Source organism: Phoxinus phoxinus (assembly GCF_949152265.1).
Source record: "Phoxinus phoxinus genome assembly, chromosome: 11".
Lineage (NCBI taxonomy): Eukaryota > Metazoa > Chordata > Actinopteri > Cypriniformes > Leuciscidae > Phoxinus > Phoxinus phoxinus.
In genome coordinates this window covers 3,639,691-3,658,268 of record NC_136886.1, presented here as the reverse complement: position 1 = coordinate 3,658,268, position 18,578 = coordinate 3,639,691, and the positions used below count along the sequence as shown (strand labels likewise).

The 18,578-nt window shown below is 38.7% G+C and overlaps 2 protein-coding genes across 2 annotated transcripts; one reads left to right on the top strand and one right to left on the bottom strand.

The window, feature by feature from the left end:
* The first annotated feature begins 97 nt into the window (after positions 1 to 97).
* nudt3b (nudix (nucleoside diphosphate linked moiety X)-type motif 3b) lies at positions 98 to 9,139 on the top strand. The gene is made up of 5 exons (XM_079627735.1): positions 98 to 454; positions 1,559 to 1,669; positions 6,197 to 6,241; positions 6,356 to 6,440; positions 7,937 to 9,139. The coding sequence occupies exons 1-5, from the start codon at positions 356 to 358 to the stop codon at positions 8,131 to 8,133; spliced, it is 537 nt and encodes a 178-aa protein (XP_079483861.1). The 5' UTR covers positions 98 to 355; the 3' UTR covers positions 8,134 to 9,139.
* A 4,324-nt stretch (positions 9,140 to 13,463) lies between these two features.
* rps10 (ribosomal protein S10) lies at positions 13,464 to 18,448 on the bottom strand. Its single transcript, XM_079627206.1, has 6 exons — positions 17,634 to 18,448; positions 16,661 to 16,810; positions 14,967 to 15,141; positions 13,843 to 13,920; positions 13,688 to 13,743; positions 13,464 to 13,545 (listed from the first exon to the last, which is right to left on the bottom strand). Exons 2-6 carry the CDS (start codon positions 16,808 to 16,810, stop codon positions 13,501 to 13,503), a joined length of 504 nt encoding a protein of 167 aa, XP_079483332.1. The 5' UTR covers positions 17,634 to 18,448; the 3' UTR covers positions 13,464 to 13,500.
* Positions 18,449 to 18,578: the final 130 nt, after the last annotated feature.

Here is an 18,578-nt window from a genome sequence, read left to right as displayed (position 1 = left end):
TTAATGTTAATGTAACCATCATAAATTATTAACAAATAATAAAACAATTTATAATTAATAACAATAATATTAACGTGTACAATGACCAGATTACTATGCGCAATTTCATATCCGCAGGCCTTATTCTCTAAACACAAGAACGCGGCTTTTATCTGAATGCGCTGTGCAGGTTGCGCACATTCCGTAGCGGTTTCGATAATGGCGTCTGTCTCCGAGATGCGCTCGGCTTTGGAAAAATGAAGCGTAGAAGAATCTATTTCCAGTGATTCACGCGGGGTTTCCATTTCGCGGACTTTACCTCTCTATCCGCGCGGCAGGATCAGGTTCCGATCTCAGTCACAACGCCCAGCCCGAGATGATGAAGCTTAAGTCGAACCAAACGCGCACCTATGATGGAGACGGGTACAAGAAGCGGGCCGCCTGCCTGTGCTTCAGGAGCGAGGCCGAGCAGGAGGTGAGTAACATTACCGGTGCCGGTGAAAGGAACGGGCCGCCGGGAGGGAGAGCGCGCGGTGCGTGCGTCTCTCAACGCGTCAGCTGGTTAATCTCAAACGCTTTAGCGGCGTGCTATCAGCGGTTAGCGTGGAACTAACAGTTAACGTTAGTTAGCGGAGTTGGCCTAACGTTAGCGTTAAACGACTCGACTAGCAATAATCAACGAAGCGTGACAGCTTGATTGATTCATTGACATTCATCTGATTGGATCTAAGTTGAGATATGTCATAATATTTGAAAGACTTTCTTGCCGTAAGGTACTGTGGTGGTAACGTTACCATGGTACAGTGATGGTCATACTATGGTAACCGTGTCCAAAAAACATGATAATACTATTATGTGTCCTTGAACACCACTAACAACAAAGTATATCCGATACAGTACCAAGTGTTTTGGTACTGATATTTCATATATCCCATGAATATGGCACTCCCAAATGGTTTTCCATATTCACAGTAACGTTACTTCCAAGAATACAATGGCACATATCCAACATAATACCATGGTATTTTTTGTAAGTCTATGTATCATCAAAATACCACGAGTGCCACTATAGCAGTTTATAGACCAAATCACTTTATTCCATTGTTTTAAAGCATAGTTAAAATTGGTCAAATGAGAATTTCCTGTTGTGATGAAAAACATTTATACTGTACTCTTTTTTTGACAGAAAACAAGGTTCTCGCATGCTTTAATCTTACACCAAAACAAACAGGATTTAGAAATGCAAAAATTGGGGTGAATGGGTTTCTTAGGTCAGACATTTTTTATAAATTGTTCATAGTAACATTTTGGCTGTAGCCTACATTCACATTTAGGATCATTCTACACACATATTTACCCTCTCCAAATTGCTGAAATTACCCCTGGTGTATGAAATATTGACTCAAAATGTGTTAAAATGCCAGGAGATTTTATACTGACACAAGGCTTCTGTTATTGAGCCCTAGCCAATGGTGATTATTTCACAATGAGCTATATTATTAGTTGTCCGGTATATTGTTCAGTCTCTGACTTTCAGCCCGCCCGATAGACTGAAGTCGTGTAACGCGTGTCCACACAGGTGTTATTGGTGAGCAGCAGCAGACACCCAGACAAATGGATCGTACCTGGAGGAGGAATGGAGCCCGAGGAAGAGCCCAACGTCGCCGCTGCCCGAGAAGTCTGTGAAGAGGTTTGACTTTGATTCATGTACTTTATTATGCATCACTTTCATTATTTATCATGCTCAACATTGTATTAAAGTGATAGTTCACCCAAAATGTTATCATTAATTATTCACCCTCATGTCGTTCCAAACCCGTAAGACTTTCGTTCATCTTTAGATCACAGATGAAGATATTTTTAATGAAATCTGAGAGATTTCTGTCCCTCCATTGACAGCTACGCAACTGACACTTTGACGCTGCTAAAAGTTCATAAAGAGATTGTAAAACTAATCCATATGAATTGAGCGGTTTAGTCCAAATTTACTCAAGAGACTCAATCACTTTATATGATGACCAGATTGAATTTAGGCTTTTATTCACATATAAAGATTGATCAACACTAGAGTGCGGATCGGGCCGAATTTTTCTGTCCGAACCCGACCCGACCCGAGCCCGACAGGCATAAAGATATTTAATGAGACCGACAGTTAAAATCCCATTTTTTTCTCATATTAATGACACGTGTACACTTGTTTGTGTGGAAAGCCCGCTTTTATTAAGCAACTGTAGGAAGGCTTTCGGAAATGTCAACAGATGAGCGCGTCAGCGCGCGCGGAGCAACAAGCACTCTTAACACAGGCGCGCATGCACGTGTTTCGTTGTCACGGCTACATAAACAAATTTCCGCACACAGGAAGACAGATGTTATGGTAATATTTTACATGTATTTTAATCACAAAAACGAACGTTTGCATCAAGTGAAAGCATCAGGCACATTGGCTATCTACATAATAAGCTGTTTTAAATTTAAAATGTTCAATGCCTTATCGCGCTGATGTGACGCGACCCAAACCCGAACATCATTTCTAAATCGGCTCGGGTCGTGTATTCATCCTCTAATCAACACACACATCAGTTGTTGTAAACGGAAGCTCAAACATGTTCGCTTGATGCGCGAGAACCAATGAGGTTCATTCTCGTGTTACGCATCACGTTTGAGCTTCTGCAAGAACCAATGAGATTAATTCTCGTGCGTCAAGCTGGTTTGGACTAAACCGCTCAATTCATATGGATTAGTTTTACAATCTCTTTATGAACTTTTAGCAGCGTCAAAGTGTCATTTGCTTAGCTGTCAATGGAGGGACAGAAATCTCTCAGATTACATTAGAGTTCTTCATCTGTGATCCGAAGATGAATGAAAGTCTTAGAGGTTTGACATGAGGGTGAGTAATTAAAGGATAATTCCGGTATTTAACACCTTGAGTCTATATTGTAGTTTGTTTTGGATGAACAAGAGTGGTAGACAACATTTTTTTGACAATGGTTCCTCTCTCGAGTTTTTGACTATAATAGAATTGGCCATGGACCCATTTAACATTGGAGTCAATGGGCATGTCCGAAAATGTCATTAAAACAACCAATAATGTTCGTTTACAAAACTGTGCAACTCACCGAGTGATTAGTGATGTTAGTTGATGTTCCAGAACCAAAAAGTGTTGCGAAATACAGTTTCTGTCGTGTTTTATTCGTCATTTTGTAAAATCCCATTGAATTCTGTTGAAGGACTGAGTGCTCGTTAATATCAGGTTAATATAAATGCGCTACCGGTAACGGAAAGGGGGCTGTTTACATTTGGTCGATGTAGTCTTTTTGCTCGCTTCCGTTTCTCATAAGGCTAGCGAGCAGAGCAACTGTGCCCCGGGAGAGTAAGCGAAATAAACAAACAAAACCTTCATTAATTGTTACTTGTAATATGAAGTTGAACTCGACTGTGACCGTGAGTGTCCCGCGAGACATAAACATCGGTTATCGCCATCAAGTGGTCGGGAGTGTGCTGACGCTTCAGATTCAAATATTGAGCGGAAGTTACACGGTTGTGAAGTGTCTGAAAAAATAGTTCCACTATAGCAAAATAAACGGATTGGAATCATATATTGCGACGATATATTGTTTATAATCATCAACGAACACCACTAACCACTCGGTGAGTTTAACAGTTTTGTAAACAAACATTATTGGCTGTTTTAATGACATTTTCGGACATGCAAATTGACTCCAATGTTAAATGGGTCCATGGCCAATTCTTTTATTGTCAAAAACTCGAGAGAGGAACCATTGTCAAAAAAATGTTGTCCACCACTCTTGTTCATCCAAAACAAACTACAATATAGACTCAAGGTGTTAAATACCGGAATTATCCTTTAATGACAGAATTAAAAATTTTTGGTGAACTATAAAGGAAATATGTTGTTAAAGTTTCATACGTTGTTTGTAGGAGATCTCGTTAATTTGTCATGATTTTACAGTACTAGTGCTTCATGGGTTTTATTTGGCTAATGTGCATAAAACATACACACAATTTTATCTCTAAATCTCGATGGAGTGACCAATAGGCCTGATCATTTTGAATATGGCCGAATACCAGGTAATTAATTGCCTGACCGATGTATTTGGCTATGTTCAGACTGCCAGCAAGAATCTGAGGTTTTGCACATTCAGATTTTATCCAGATGGGTTTTTAAAAAAACACATGAAATCTGATTTAAACCACACATGGATGTTTTGAAATGCTATTCCAATCAGGTTTTTACTGATGTGTCTCAGTCTAGACGCAAATCGGATTTTTGTGGCACTATTAACGCGGTTGCGAGATGATTAATGCACCTTCATTTTCCCTGCATCCGTTTTGAAAGCCTTGTCACGTACATCTACGTCACGTACACCTACGTCTACGTCACATACGTCTACGTCACATACGTCTACGTCACATACACCTACGTCACATACACCTACGTCACATACACCTACGTCACATACACCTACGTCACATACGTCTACGTCACATACACCTACGTCACATACGTCTACGTCACATACACCTACGTCACATACACCTACGTCACATACACCTACGTCACATACGTCTACGTCACATACACCTACGTCACATACGTCTACGTCACATACACCTACGTCACATACACCTACGTCACATACATCGACGTCATTGCCCATGCAGATTGATTGGTTATGTCTGGCCACAGAAATCTTAGTTGATCACTTGCGATTAATAGTGCCTGGAAAAGATCTGATTTGAGAGAGAAAAATCTGATTTGAACATAGCCTTAGGTCTATCATTACTAACAACAACTGTATTGACTCTGATGTTCTGGCGGATATTTTTGACTTGATCCATTGTGCAAACATGGAAACTCTAGGTTTTCGCTCTCCTGACATTTAACCTTTGGGGTTTCTCATTAAGAGAAGTGATAATGTTCCATCAGCTGAGATCGGCCATCTGACAGACGGTGAACATGCGGCTCATTCTGCCGGGACGATCGCCTTACAGTTTTAAAGGGCATTACACTCGGATTAAGAGCTGCTCTTCACACCTCGACTGCCAGACAGAAGCCAAGAGTGACCGTGGACTATAAGCGGACCATGATACAAAGCCAACTGCGTTCTGTGGGATTGTCCTGAAGTCTGTGACCGCATGAAAAATGAAATGTTATAATGTTAAATTAGAATCGAGTGTTTCAGATTCTGCATTTCTTGGTGACTAATCAAATGCAAGTGAATTAGTGTTATTGGTCATGTGACTTTGTTACGTTGAAGCTTAAGATGCACTCAAGTTATGCTGGAGATCATGAACATCATGAGTGTCAAGCTAAAGAGACAGACCTCACATTGTTCTCCTCATTATAATAAAACAATACACTATCTTTCAGAAGTTTGGGGCCAATAAGATTTGTTTATTTTTGAGAGAGAAAAATGTATACTTTTATTTAGATTAAATTGATCAAAAGTGACAGTAAAGACATTTATAATGTCACAAAAGATTTATAGGATACTGTTCTTTTGAAAAAAAATTACTTTTAAATTAAAAAAAAAGTTGTTTTCAACATTGATAATAATCAGAAATGTTTCTTGAGCAGCAAATCTGCATATTATAATTTTGTAATATGATTTCTGAAGGATCATGTGACACTGAAGACTGGAGTAATGATGCTGAAAATTCAGCTTTGCATCACATGAATAAATACAATTTTAAGTTATATTCAAATAGAAAAGTTATTTTAAATTGAAATAATATTTCACATTATCACAGTTTTTTGCAGTATTTTTAATCAAATTAGTGCAGATTTGGTGAACATAAGAGACTTCTCTCAAAAAAATATATGACAGATCCCAAACATTTGAACTATAGTGTGTATTACATTTTATAAAATGCAAAAAGCAATAGCATTTTCATTAGTGGTCTTCTGGACCACCGCTGTATAATCAGGACTAAATTTAGACCATGTTTGACGACAATCAACTACTCGAGTTGAGGTCAACCGCCATGTTGTGTACATGACATTTGGCCTAAAGAGCGTCATGATGGATCGCTATCACACCGGACGGGTGTAGACTGTCAAAGCCTTCATGTTCCTGCTCACTAGATCAAAACAAACTCTGTCTCCAAAAACATATCGGCTGTCAAATCCCACCACATTATAATACTGTCTCTTTACAACAAACATTTTCAGTTTCATCCTTTCATTGTTTTATAGGCTGGTGTCAAGGGCACTTTAGGAAGACTAGTAGGAATATTTGAGGTAAGTACAACTATAATGAGAAAGCATGGTTTTCTATAAAAGCTGATTATTGTTAAGCATTTAAAATGTTGTGCTGCTTGTCTTAACTATTTTAACTTTTTGTTTTATACTCAGAATCGAGATAGGAAACACAGAACGTATGTCTACGTTCTCATTGTAACCGAAGTTCTGGAAGATTGGGAGGATTCAGTAAACATTGGTTAGTACTTCTGAATAATACACTCTCCTTCAAAAGTCCTGGTTTGGTAAGATTTTTTTAATGTACACAGTAAAAACATCAATATTGTAAAATATAATTACAATTTAAAATAACTGTTTTCTATTTTAATATATTTTGAAATGTAATTTATTTCTATTTTCATCATTACTCCAGTCTTCAGTGTCACATGATCCTTCAGAAATCATTCTAATATCCAGATTTGCCGCTCAAGAAACATTTCTCATTATTATCAATGTTGAAAACAGTTGTGCTGCTTCATATTTTTGAAAACTGATGAAAATAAATTTTTCAGGATTCTTGAAAGTTTAAAAGAACAGCATTTATTTGAAATAGAAATATTTTATCAAAATTATAAAACATTATAAATGTCTTTACTATCACTTTTGATCAATTTAATGCATACTTGCAGAATAAAAGTATTAATTTCCTTAAAAACATATATTGACCGGTAGCTTACATCTAGATTCTAGAGTTCGAGCCTCAACGACACTTACATGCATATTATTTGCTGGTTGAAGGTCGGTAATCTAGTGGAATAATCAGCCTGAGTAAAACTAAGAAATGTTCTATCCCTCTTATTCTTCTGTGGAAACACTGGAGATGTTTGCATTCATTTCTCATAGCATGCACAATTTTGTGTGTGTGTGTGTGTATATATATATATATATATATATATATATATATATATATACACAGGTGAAACTCGAAAATTTTTAATATTGTGCAAAAGTTCATTTATTTCAGTAATTCAACTTAAAAGGTGAAACTAATATATTATATAGACTCATTACATGCAAAGTGAGATATTTCAAGCCTTTATTTGTTATAATTTTGATGATTATGGCTTACGACTTTTTGAATTTGGGGTTTTCATAAGCCGTAAGCCATCATCATCAAAATTATAACAAATAAAGGCTTGAAATACCTCACTTTGCATGTAATGAGTTTATAAGTTGAATTACTAAAATAAATGAACTTTTGCACGATATTCTAATTTTTCGAGTTTAACCTGTACATGTAAACAAAATTCAGTGTATATAATGAATAAATTGCGTACATGACACATAAATCAGATTAACACAGACATATGGCAATGTTTAGGCAACATTTACATGATGTACGTCTCATCAGAATAATTCCCAATTCTAATTAACATCATTGTGAGGTTTACAAGTGTGCAAAACATTAAAAGGTCCTGAAATCCAAAGTTTGTGATTGGCGCACATACAGTTGCATTGCAATCCACCCGTGTGTAGAGTATAAAGGCGTAGGGTGTGTTTAACTTTGAATTGTCTGACGAAGAGCCTACATGCTCGAATCGTGACCTCCTGTGTGTGAGTCTATCATTACATTTTGCAAATTTTTGGACTCCCCCTTTGAATTTCCCTGTCGAACACCCAATTTGAGCAACATTTTGATGTGCGTTCTTTGGATCTGATGTTAGTAATCAACCTTTGTCGTTTTTGTTTTGACAGGGAGAAAAAGGGAATGGTTCAAAATCGACGATGCCATAGAAGTATTGCAGTGTCACAAACCAGTACAGGCCACTTACTTCACGGCTCTACAGGAAGGCTGTCTGAACAGTAACGGGACGCCCCTGGTGGCCACGATAGGAGGAGACACGTCGCCCACCTACAGCATTAATCAGAGCTCCGTCTCTGATATCAGATAACTAACGCAAAACACAGACACTCCGGATGCTTCCACCACTCTTGCTCTTACTTTCATTATTCTGTTATTATTTGGATTCTTTTTCTTAAAAAAAAAAAAAAAAAAAAAAGACACAAAAAACAATGGTTTGCCAAGGCTTTCTAAACGCCGAGAAGGTGGCAAAGACATCAAGTGTTGGTTGAATATTCGAAACGATGTTTTGTAAATGTAACACTTTTGCTTTCCCCTGTTTAGTTCCTCTTTCATGCGGACTGTTGCATGACACCCACGTCCCTTTAGCGCGGCCCGAGTGTGCGATTAAACGAATGCAAGAACTACTTTTTACTGTTGTGATGTAAAAATATACACATGGTGCGTGAGCATGTGGCTTTCAGTATTTTTACACATTGGATTTCCTCTGCGTGCGTGCGTGTGTGTGTGTGTGTGTGAACAAGCGTTTCGTTAGCTCTATTTCCGCGGTTGCGAGGGGACGCGTTTAGTCGTCTGAATGCTGGAACTGTGAGAACTTGATAGTTTTGCATGAACACTGGTATTTATTTGTCTGATGAGTTTGTGTGATGTGATGAATGTTTAACCTGTACTTCTCATGTTAAATTGTTGCTCTTAACTTAACCTTTTTTTTTTGTCTTGCCATCTTGTAAATAACTTATGGGCCTCCAAAAAAACACATTTAATATATTCTAGTACCTGATTAGACTGGAGAGTAATTCTACATGCGCACTTTTTAATTTAGATTTTTTTTTTTTTTCAACCAGCGGATGTTTGAAGGACTTTGAATTTAACATTGTCAAATTTTCAATGAATCCTGTGTGTAAAGTGTGTGGTTTTGTGCCGTTAGCAGCACCAATGAATTGCAATTGACTTTATTTTTGCAGTTATGTTTGGTGCCGCTATTGGAGAAAACGAAACACTTCCCCTTTAAAGGAACACTCCGACTTTTTGGGACTTTAGCCTATTCATCTTATCCCCCAGAGTTAGATAAGTCCATACATACCTTTTTCATCTCCGTGCGTGCTATAAGTCTGTTTGACGCACCCACCGCTAGCCTAGCTTAGCACAAAGACTGGATGTAAATGGTTGCAGCTAGCATACTAATCCAAATAAGTGACAAAATAACGCAAACATTTTCCTATTTACATGTTGTGATTTGTATAGTCACAGAGTGTACAAAAAACAAAGTCACATGAGACACAGACATATTTTAACCGTATAAATACTGGGAACTATATTCTCTGAAAGCGAAGCACTGCTACTTGGGCGGAGTGATAACCGCAGCACCTGAGATGTCACGCTGGTTTTGTTGACAGAAGAAACAACGGCGCGTCTCAGGTGCTGCGGTTATCACTCCGCCCAAGTAGCAATGCTTCGCCTTTAGAATAGTTCCCAGGATTTATACGGTTAAAATATGTCTGTGTCTCATGTGACTTTGTTTTTTGTACACTCTGTGACTATACAAATCACAACATGTAAATAGGAAAATGTTTGCGTTATTTTGGTCACTTATTTGGATTAGTATGCTAGCTGCAACCATTCACATCCAGTCTTTGTGCTAAGCTATGCTAGCGATGGGTGCGTCAAACAGACTTATAGCACGCACGGAGATGAAAAAGGTATGTATGGACTTATCTAACTCTGGGGGATAAGGTGAATAGGCTAAAGTCCCGAAAAGTCGGAGTGTTCCTTTAAGCAAACTGTGATATAATGGTGGTATGATTTGGCCGGTTGTCGTTGTGCCGTCATGGTAATCTGTAGCACTTTCTAAAGTCGACATGGAAACAAAATTGACTCGATTTACTTTTTAACACTCTTGCCTGGTTTCATCAGTGCACCATAATGTGCCGGCTGCAAACCCATTCTGGTATGAAACACACTTTTCATGGTCCAATTACTCCAATCACAGATTTATTTATTTTCCTCACCATATGGAAGTAAAATGGGTTGTGCACACCATGTTGACTTTAAGAAGATCCACAGTAGATCGAATGGCCAATCAAATCGAGTATCTTGGAAATCCTCCCTCTACACAAGACGACGCACTTCAATTTCCAATGCAATCTTTTTTGGGGAAGATTTTTTTATTTTATTGTAACGTTACCTGGCAATTTCCAAAATCTTTATGAACCACATGAAATCAAAATGGATTCTTTTTACTTTTTTAATGTGCTTTATGAATTATCGAACATGCTTAATTTCAGTTCATGTTATTCCAAGGGGGAAAAAATGCCATCAAGAATGAGCAATTAAGCCTTTTTTTCTTATGGAATATACCGTTTCGCTCTGAAATACATCACATTAAGAAAGTAAAATGGTATTGTGTTAATTTTAACTATTAGCAGATGTTTACATTTTGTTAATACCGCAACGGCTCTCAACCTACACTTAAAGAGCTTTATTTGAATGAACATGTTTATATAGTTTATTATTTTTTAGTTGAATGCAATGTGCATGTACAAAACTATCTCTAGTCTGCATTAACAGCATACATGCAGGACATATTTCACATCATGTTTTGGAGGGCACTCTTGACCGTCTCTAGAAATTGTTTAATTTTCCATCAGTAGATTTGGCCATTAATATTATGGCGATGAGGTCTGTTTTCTGGCCTTTATCTTGGGTTTTGAGATGTCTGGTTGTTTTGACCTCTTTTAGAAGTGACCACATCTACAACCGCTTAACATTTGAGAGAACAGATGTTTTAGTTCGTATATAAAAACGTTTCAACATCTTCTCTTCTTTTGAAATGTCAGATCCGTGAAGCCGCGCTCTGTAAAGTGCTTGGAAAGCAGCGGTTGGCAAAAATACTGTGAATCTTGAGCCACTGTAGTTAGAAAGATGTCTTTTTATTGCTCTTGTACAGATCTTAAAAGGCGAAACGTCAAATTCTCGAGTGCTTGTCATTGCGATGTATAGATATGGTACAAGTTAGGTTGGGATTTTTATTTCCTCAAGACTGAACTGCATCGTTTTGCTCCTTTAGGAGTTTTAAGTGCATTTATGATGCAAGTTCATTTTTAAAGTACATTTCTGATTCAAGATTTCATCTTTGTATTGTTAGTCCGACTGCAAAGTGAGTGATGAACCCAAGATTTAACAAGTGAATGAACACCTTTTTCTCGGTGATTTACGTTTACATGCCTTTGATTGATTAATATCCATCAACACTAATGTCATTGATTTTTGACAGCTGATGTCAAGTCTTTCTCTTTCACTTTTAGTGTAGCATGTAATACTTAATCTGGACTGTTTTTTGATTGATACATGTGATGACGGCCATACTATTGTGACTGTCATACTGGCACAACTGCATATAAAAGAACAACTATTAAGTGGACGTGGCGACATGGACATGGTTCAAACCACCTTTATGTAGCCAACAACACTGACCTTCTCTCATACTACAAAACAAGGATGTGAGATCTTAACTGCTGCGTTTCAAGTATAAAACCGACCATCTGAAATACCCATATCCTTGACGAAAGTCTCACGGAAAGCACCTTACATTTGCCCTGCTCGTGACTCTGAATGTAAACGTCGGTAGATTGCATTTTATTTGGCCACGCAAATAAAGAGTTCGCCCTGGTATACGTGAAGTGATTGGTCTAAATGGGATGTTGTAATTATGACTGAAATCTCCACACACTCCAAAAAGAGACGTTTTTAGTTCCACAGCTGTACCCTTCACTGGAATATTTTGCTTTTTCATTTTGGGATTGTGAAATCAACCAGTATGAGAATGTAATATAAATGTGCCAACTAATAAACACCAGTATTTCACCTCAATGTTTTAGTGAGTTTGTCCCCTCAAAAGTCAAATTTGTAATGATTTAGCATGCCGCATATTCCTGATTTATATAACATATTGAAAGTTGTGAAAGGTCAAGGTTTAGTGGCAATATTACATGTGATGCAGAATATACAGTATTGAAGTGGGTCAAAAAAGTTCAAAGTTGTCCTAAGACAAGAACAGGTGTTGTTCAAAATTCATGTATACTTTGATGAAAGGTTTTGATCCACTTCAAATGTTGACTACTGTAAAATGATCAGAATACATACACAAATATGTGTACAACTCTGCACATAGATATACATGATGCATAATATATAACAATCAGAACGTATATACACACACACTCTGCGTGCACGTATATACACACACACTCTGCGTGCACGTATATACACACACTCTGCGTGCACGTATATACACACACTCTGCGTGCACGTATATACACACACTCTGCGTGCACATATATACACACACTCTCTGCGTGCACGTATATACACACTCTCTGCGTGCACGTATATACACACTCTCTGCGTGCACGTATATACACACACTCTGCGTGCACGTATATACACACACTCTGCGTGCACGTATATACACACACTCTGCGTGCACGTATATACACACACTCTGCGTGCACGTATATACACACACTCTGCGTGCACGTATATACACACACACTCTGCGTGCACGTATATACACACTCTGCGTGCACGTATATACACACACTCTCTGCGTGCACGTATATACACACTCTCTGCGTGCACGTATATACACACTCTCTGCGTGCACGTATATACACACACTCTCTGCGTGCACGTATATACACACACTCTCTGCGTGCACGTATATACACACTCTCTGCGTGCACGTATATACACACTCTCTGCGTGCACGTATATACACACTCTCTGCGTGCACGTATATACACACTCTCTGCGTGCACGTATATACACACTCTCTGCGTGCACGTATATACACACTCTCTGCGTGCACGTATATACACACTCTCTGCGTGCACGTATATACTCTCTGCGTGCACGTATATACACACACTCTCTGCGTGCACGTATATACACACACTCTCTGCGTGCACGTATATACACACACTCTCTGCGTGCACGTATATACACACACTCTCTGCGTGCACGTATATACACACACTCTCTGCGTGCACGTATATACACACTCTCTGCGTGCACGTATATACACACACTCTGCGTGCACGTATATACACACTCTCTGCGTGCACGTATATACACACTCTGCGTGCACGTATATACACACACTCTCTGCGTGCACGTGTATATACACACTCTCTGCGTGCACGTATATACACACTCTCTGCGTGCACGTATATACACACTCTGCGTGCACGTATATACACACTCTGCGTGCACGTATATACACACACTCTGCGTGCACGTATATACACATAAGCACGTTTGCACATTTAAAATTGACAGGTTCATTAAATTTAAACCATCAGATACATTGCATTGAATGCATAAGTACCAGCAACCAATATATGAACAAGTCTGACACAGAAGTACTTTTGAAACTTTATTGTACAGATAATGTGGAAAATCACTGTGGCTGCTGTCCTCCTCGGCCACGGCCAAAACCACCTCTCTGAAAAAACAAAAGAGCGCACATGCAAAAAGTGAGCGTCACGACTTCCAAATTCCCAGTTGGATTATCAAAGCCTGCACTTCTGTAACTGAGTCGTGCACTGAATTCACATTATAAATAGTATTTAAACGGTAGTACTTACAAACTGGAATTCTGTGGCTGCACCTGCACCAGCCTCAGCTTTCTTATCAGCACCGGCTGTAGGACAAAAGGTTTTAGTTTAACACAATGCTGCACGTCGAGGCCTCAGCTAAAGAATCTGCTGATGTCAACAGTCAGTGTGTATTGTGTACGTACGTGGAGCTGCAGACCGTCTGTAAGCATCTCTGTCTCCCTCACCACGGGCCAGACGAGCCGGTCTCTCTCCCTCAAGACCTGGAAAACACAGCATGTTTGATTTAGCACTTCAGTCAAGGTCTCTGAAATGGACTGCCACTTTGTATTTATACATAACCACTTATAGGCCACGCTACAAATACAGTAGTCCACATTTGAAGTGGATCAAAACCTTTCAAAGTTATACATAAATTTTGAACAATACCTGTTCTTGTCTTAGGACAACTTAAACCCACTTTCAAATCAAGTCGAATCAAGTAGTCAATGCACTATATTCAAGTCATAACAGTTTTCTAATAGTAATGATTGTTGTTTTTAAATTGAGCGCCTGAAAATAGTCCCCAGCTTGATAACTTCCAACGTGACCGGCACTAAGTGTGTAATATCATTGCGCTGCTGGTACGGCAGCAGTTCCTTGATTATTACGCAGGAATGAGAGAATAGTTCCTAGTCATATTGGCCTAGAAAAATCACAACTTTTCATTTTCTGTCGGTCTTAGTACACGATGTAACTACAGAAGAGTCGTTTTAAATAGGAAAAATATCAAAACTCTTTGGTCATTTTTTTGGGGAGAGATGCTAACGGTCTAATCAGATTCAATGATCTATGCTAAGCTATGCTAAAAGTGCTACCGCCAGACCCGAAGATCGGCTGAATGGATTCGAAAACGGTAAAACTGTTTAACTCTAAGGGGAGCTGGAAAATGAGCCTATTACCAAAAAAAAGTGAAGTGTTACTTTAAGTTAACATACCGGACACCTATTCAGCCTGTTGTTCTGTTTTTGTGTAGTTGTTCAGTGTGCTATTGTGTAGTTGAATATGGTCTTGGATTTTGTGAAATAAATTTCTAAATAAATGCGACTTATAGTCTAGTTACTTATATGTGCCTTTTTACTCTTCATGACGCATTTTTTGACTGATGCGACTTATACTCCGGAAAATACGGTACTTTTTTTGGTCCTGAAAATGTTATGCCACTGAATGGAAAAGATTGCATACAAAAATTGCATGGAAAAACAAAGAAGTTTATGGAACATGATGAAGGTGAATGTTCCTCTTTTCAGGCGAGGAAGATGACTCTTACCCTTGGGACGGGGTCTGGCGGTCTCTGGGCGAGTCTGGCGGCGGAGGGTGGCGGGCACGATCTCCGGGGGCAGGTGGAGGAAGTCCCGCAGGTACTGGATGCCCTCATTGGTCAGGTACCAGTAGAAGTGGCGCCAAGCAAACTGCTCTTTCACGTACCCACATGACTTCAGAGACTGGGAAGGCAGAGGTATTTCAATATACATTCACATTGTCATCATGGTTTGGTTTATTAATGAGCATGTTTACATGCAAGCTGATAACTCAAATCAGCTTATTGAAATCAAGGTTTACATGAAAACCAATAAACCAACAACAGAAGTTAATTGCATTTACAAGGCTTTATTAATAAATCAGGTTATTTACCGGTAGAGACATCAAGACTTAATCATTTGCGTATCTGACTCATTTATGTCAGTTGTAATGTTAAATAACATTAGAAGTTAATAGGGCTGTAACGATACAGCAAACCCACGATTCGGTTCGTATCCCGATTTCTGACCCACTATTCGATACAAACCGCGATTCTTGCGAGGAGGGAGGATTTTAAAAGCCAAATAAATAAATAAATAGCTAAAGCTATAACTCTGTTTTCTTGTAACAAAATACTTTTGAAAAACAATTAGAACTATACTCCATTGTGGAGATGATTCGAGCATGTTAAAAATTCTTCTGAGGTAACCGAGGCTTACTGTCTGTGCTGTAAACCACAAATAATATATTGCCTATTCCGCATTACCCGCATCTCAAGCGCAGGAATAACGCTTGCCACAAAGTGAACGCGCCTATAGAGAAATGCACACTTCCTACGAATTAGCCTAAGCCGCCATTTCTTTATGTTTTGAATTAACGTTAAATCAAGTAAAAGTATTTCAAGCTTTCTAAGTTTCGATTCGTTTATAAGGTGAGCTCCAGTTCACGCGCGCGCCGGTGCCACACACACACACATAAAAGCAAACACTGCGCGCTTTGCTCACTTGCTCTGGTGTTTGCTTGTATGTGCGTGTGTGCTTGCGCGCGCGCGTGTGTGTGTGTGTGGGGGAGAGGTGCGATTTTTGAATAATAATCAAATGATACCCAGCGATCTTCAAATATTATTTTTGCTTGAAATTCCCATTCCTAATATGTAAAAGACCCCGTCACAGCCCTAGGATCTATTCTGGACGAGAAAGATAAGTCTGGGAAGGGGTGTGTCGATCGCGATCTGCCTTCTCATACCGCGACACAGGTTCGTGGATCTGAGTGTCGCGATTTCGGTTTAATATCGTAAATCGTTACAGCCCTAGAAGTTAAGAATATTGCTACATGTCAAAGGGAATCGCACGGCTCATTTATCATCCTCTCATGCAGTTACAGATGCACCTGATCAGAGCACTTACTTTCAGACTCACTTATATAAGATCAGAGTCTGATTTTGCGATATATTTCTTCCTCCCTTACTGCAAAATGCTCGCTCTGTCTGGATGCACTCAAATCCAGTTAGGACCGTCACATATCATACATGCACAATTCAATAAGTTTACAAGCTGAGCGAAATCGGTGTAACAGGCAGAAATCTAACGGTAAAGATTAGTTTATGCTTAAGCCGTTTATGGCCTAACGCCGATAAAGAAAAAGGGTTACCATGCAAAAATCACATGCATTGTCGGCTCATTAAGCATAATCGGGTTAGGAATGATGGTCAGATGCACTCACCTGCATAGCCTTCATCACGTGAAGGTTGGGTACGTTCTTGTCGGCGAGCTCTGGATGTTTTGGGAGATGCACATCTTTTTTGGCCACCATGACGCCCTCTTTAAAGAGGAGCTCATAGATAGCAATGCGGTTCTTCTTGGGCATCAACATCTGCAGAAAGAAAAACACAATCATGAGTTTTCATCCATTATGATATTTACATTTTAATGCATTTGGCAGACGCTTTTATGTGACTTGTATTGCATTAAGGTATATTTTATCAGTATGATAACACGTTTAGAGCAACTGCAAAGAGACAACATTTGAGACCCTAGTTCCGCCATAACCACCATGGTATTCTTTGTTATTATCTATATCTGATATATACCATTCAATGGTAAATCTAACAGTATCATTTACATAATATAAATGTCAAACAGAAACTATTACCATCAATTGACAACACTAAATCAACGAAGAGCCACACACAAGTACGTACTGCTGATACAGCGTAGTGATAGTAATATCATGGTATCAAACCACTACCATATTCAAGTATCATAGACAGTATGTACATGTTAGTACCATGGCTAAAAGAGAAAAACATGGTCATTTAAATCAGAGATAATATTCTGCGCGACTCTTATGAGAAACGCATTGACGTATTCACATTAACAAGTTTTCAACGAAGGTATTGGCATTTAAATTACTTATTTTCTGGAACACCACCAATAAATATTTTATTCAATGTTATTTTCTCATCTCATGTTGCTGTGTTGACTTCACACCAGCCGTGAAACACTCTCGCGCTGTAGCATACAAGACAGGGACATTATCCTGACTTAAATATAGCATTTCCCCACCGCATATTTTCTCAAGACTAAGATATATTCACTATATGGGGTTTATTCAAAGCGAATTCGCTTGAAACTACACATAAAATAATAAGATGATCAAGATTTTGAACGGATTTTCGGCCCTTGTTTCGGCCTACCTTTACTCTTGCTGAGAGACCGGAGCCGGAAAGAACGTCATCAGCTGTTCTTCCTGTATTGTTTCGCCGCGCTTTATTCAGTCACACGAGACGCGCGACGCTCCCGCTAGTGGACTGGAGACCGCATGTGTGTGTGTGTGTGTGTGTGTGTGTGTGTGTGTGTAGGCCTATATATTGTATGTAGCCTACATAATATATAAATTGGGAGATTTTGAAAAGATGCAATAAAATCAAGAAACACTGATCGATCGAAAAACTGGAGATCGCATTAACTTGACAAATCGTATGAAAACAGACGAATATAAAGGCTAAACAGTGTGTGTGTGTGTGTGTGTGTGTAGGCCTAGCCTATATAATGAATGCACATAATATATAAATTGGGAGATTTTGAAAAGATGCAATAAAATCAAGAAACACTGATCGATCGAAAAACTGGAGATCGCATAAACTTGACAAATCGTAGAAAACATACAAATATAAAGGCTATACACCAAACTGTGTGTGTGTGTGTGTGTGTGTGTGGGCCTATATAATGAATGTACATAAGATATAAAATGGGAAATTTTGAAAAGATGCAATAAAATCAAGAATTTGTGATATTTTTTAATTCTCTCTAATTCTATGAAGAAGATATTTCCAATCTTTCACTGAACAACTTAATTGTATTTTTTGAATATAATCAAATTTTGATTTTGATTTTGATTCAAAAAAGTTGCAGTGTCACATAACATTTCCTTTAAATATACACCAAACAGTGTGTGTGTGTGTGTGTGTGCGCGCGCGCGCGTGTGTGTGTGTGCGCGCGTGCCTATACTGTATGACAGGTAGCCTACAGTAGGCTATATATAAATTGGGACATTTTAAAAAAGATGCAATAAAATCAACAATTTGAGATATTTTTTAATTCTATGAAGAAGATATTTCCAATGTTTCCCCTGAACAACT

Coding starts and splice junctions, on each gene's coding strand:
- nudt3b (XM_079627735.1), top strand. CDS start 356: ATGATGAAGCTTAAGTCGAACCAAACGCGCACCTATGATGGAGACGGG. Junction 1,670..6,196: donor CCCGAGAAGTCTGTGAAGAG/GTTTGACTTTGA, acceptor ATTGTTTTATAG/GCTGGTGTCAAGGGCACTTT. Junction 6,441..7,936: donor GGAGGATTCAGTAAACATTG/GTTAGTACTTCT, acceptor TTGTTTTGACAG/GGAGAAAAAGGGAATGGTTC.
- rps10 (XM_079627206.1), bottom strand. CDS start 16,810: ATGTTGATGCCCAAGAAGAACCGCATTGCTATCTATGAGCTCCTCTTT. Junction 15,142..16,660: donor ACGTGATGAAGGCTATGCAG/GTGAGTGCATCT, acceptor CTGCCTTCCCAG/TCTCTGAAGTCATGTGGGTA. Junction 13,921..14,966: donor CGCCAGACCCCGTCCCAAGG/GTAAGAGTCATC, acceptor TGTGTTTTCCAG/GTCTTGAGGGAGAGAGACCG.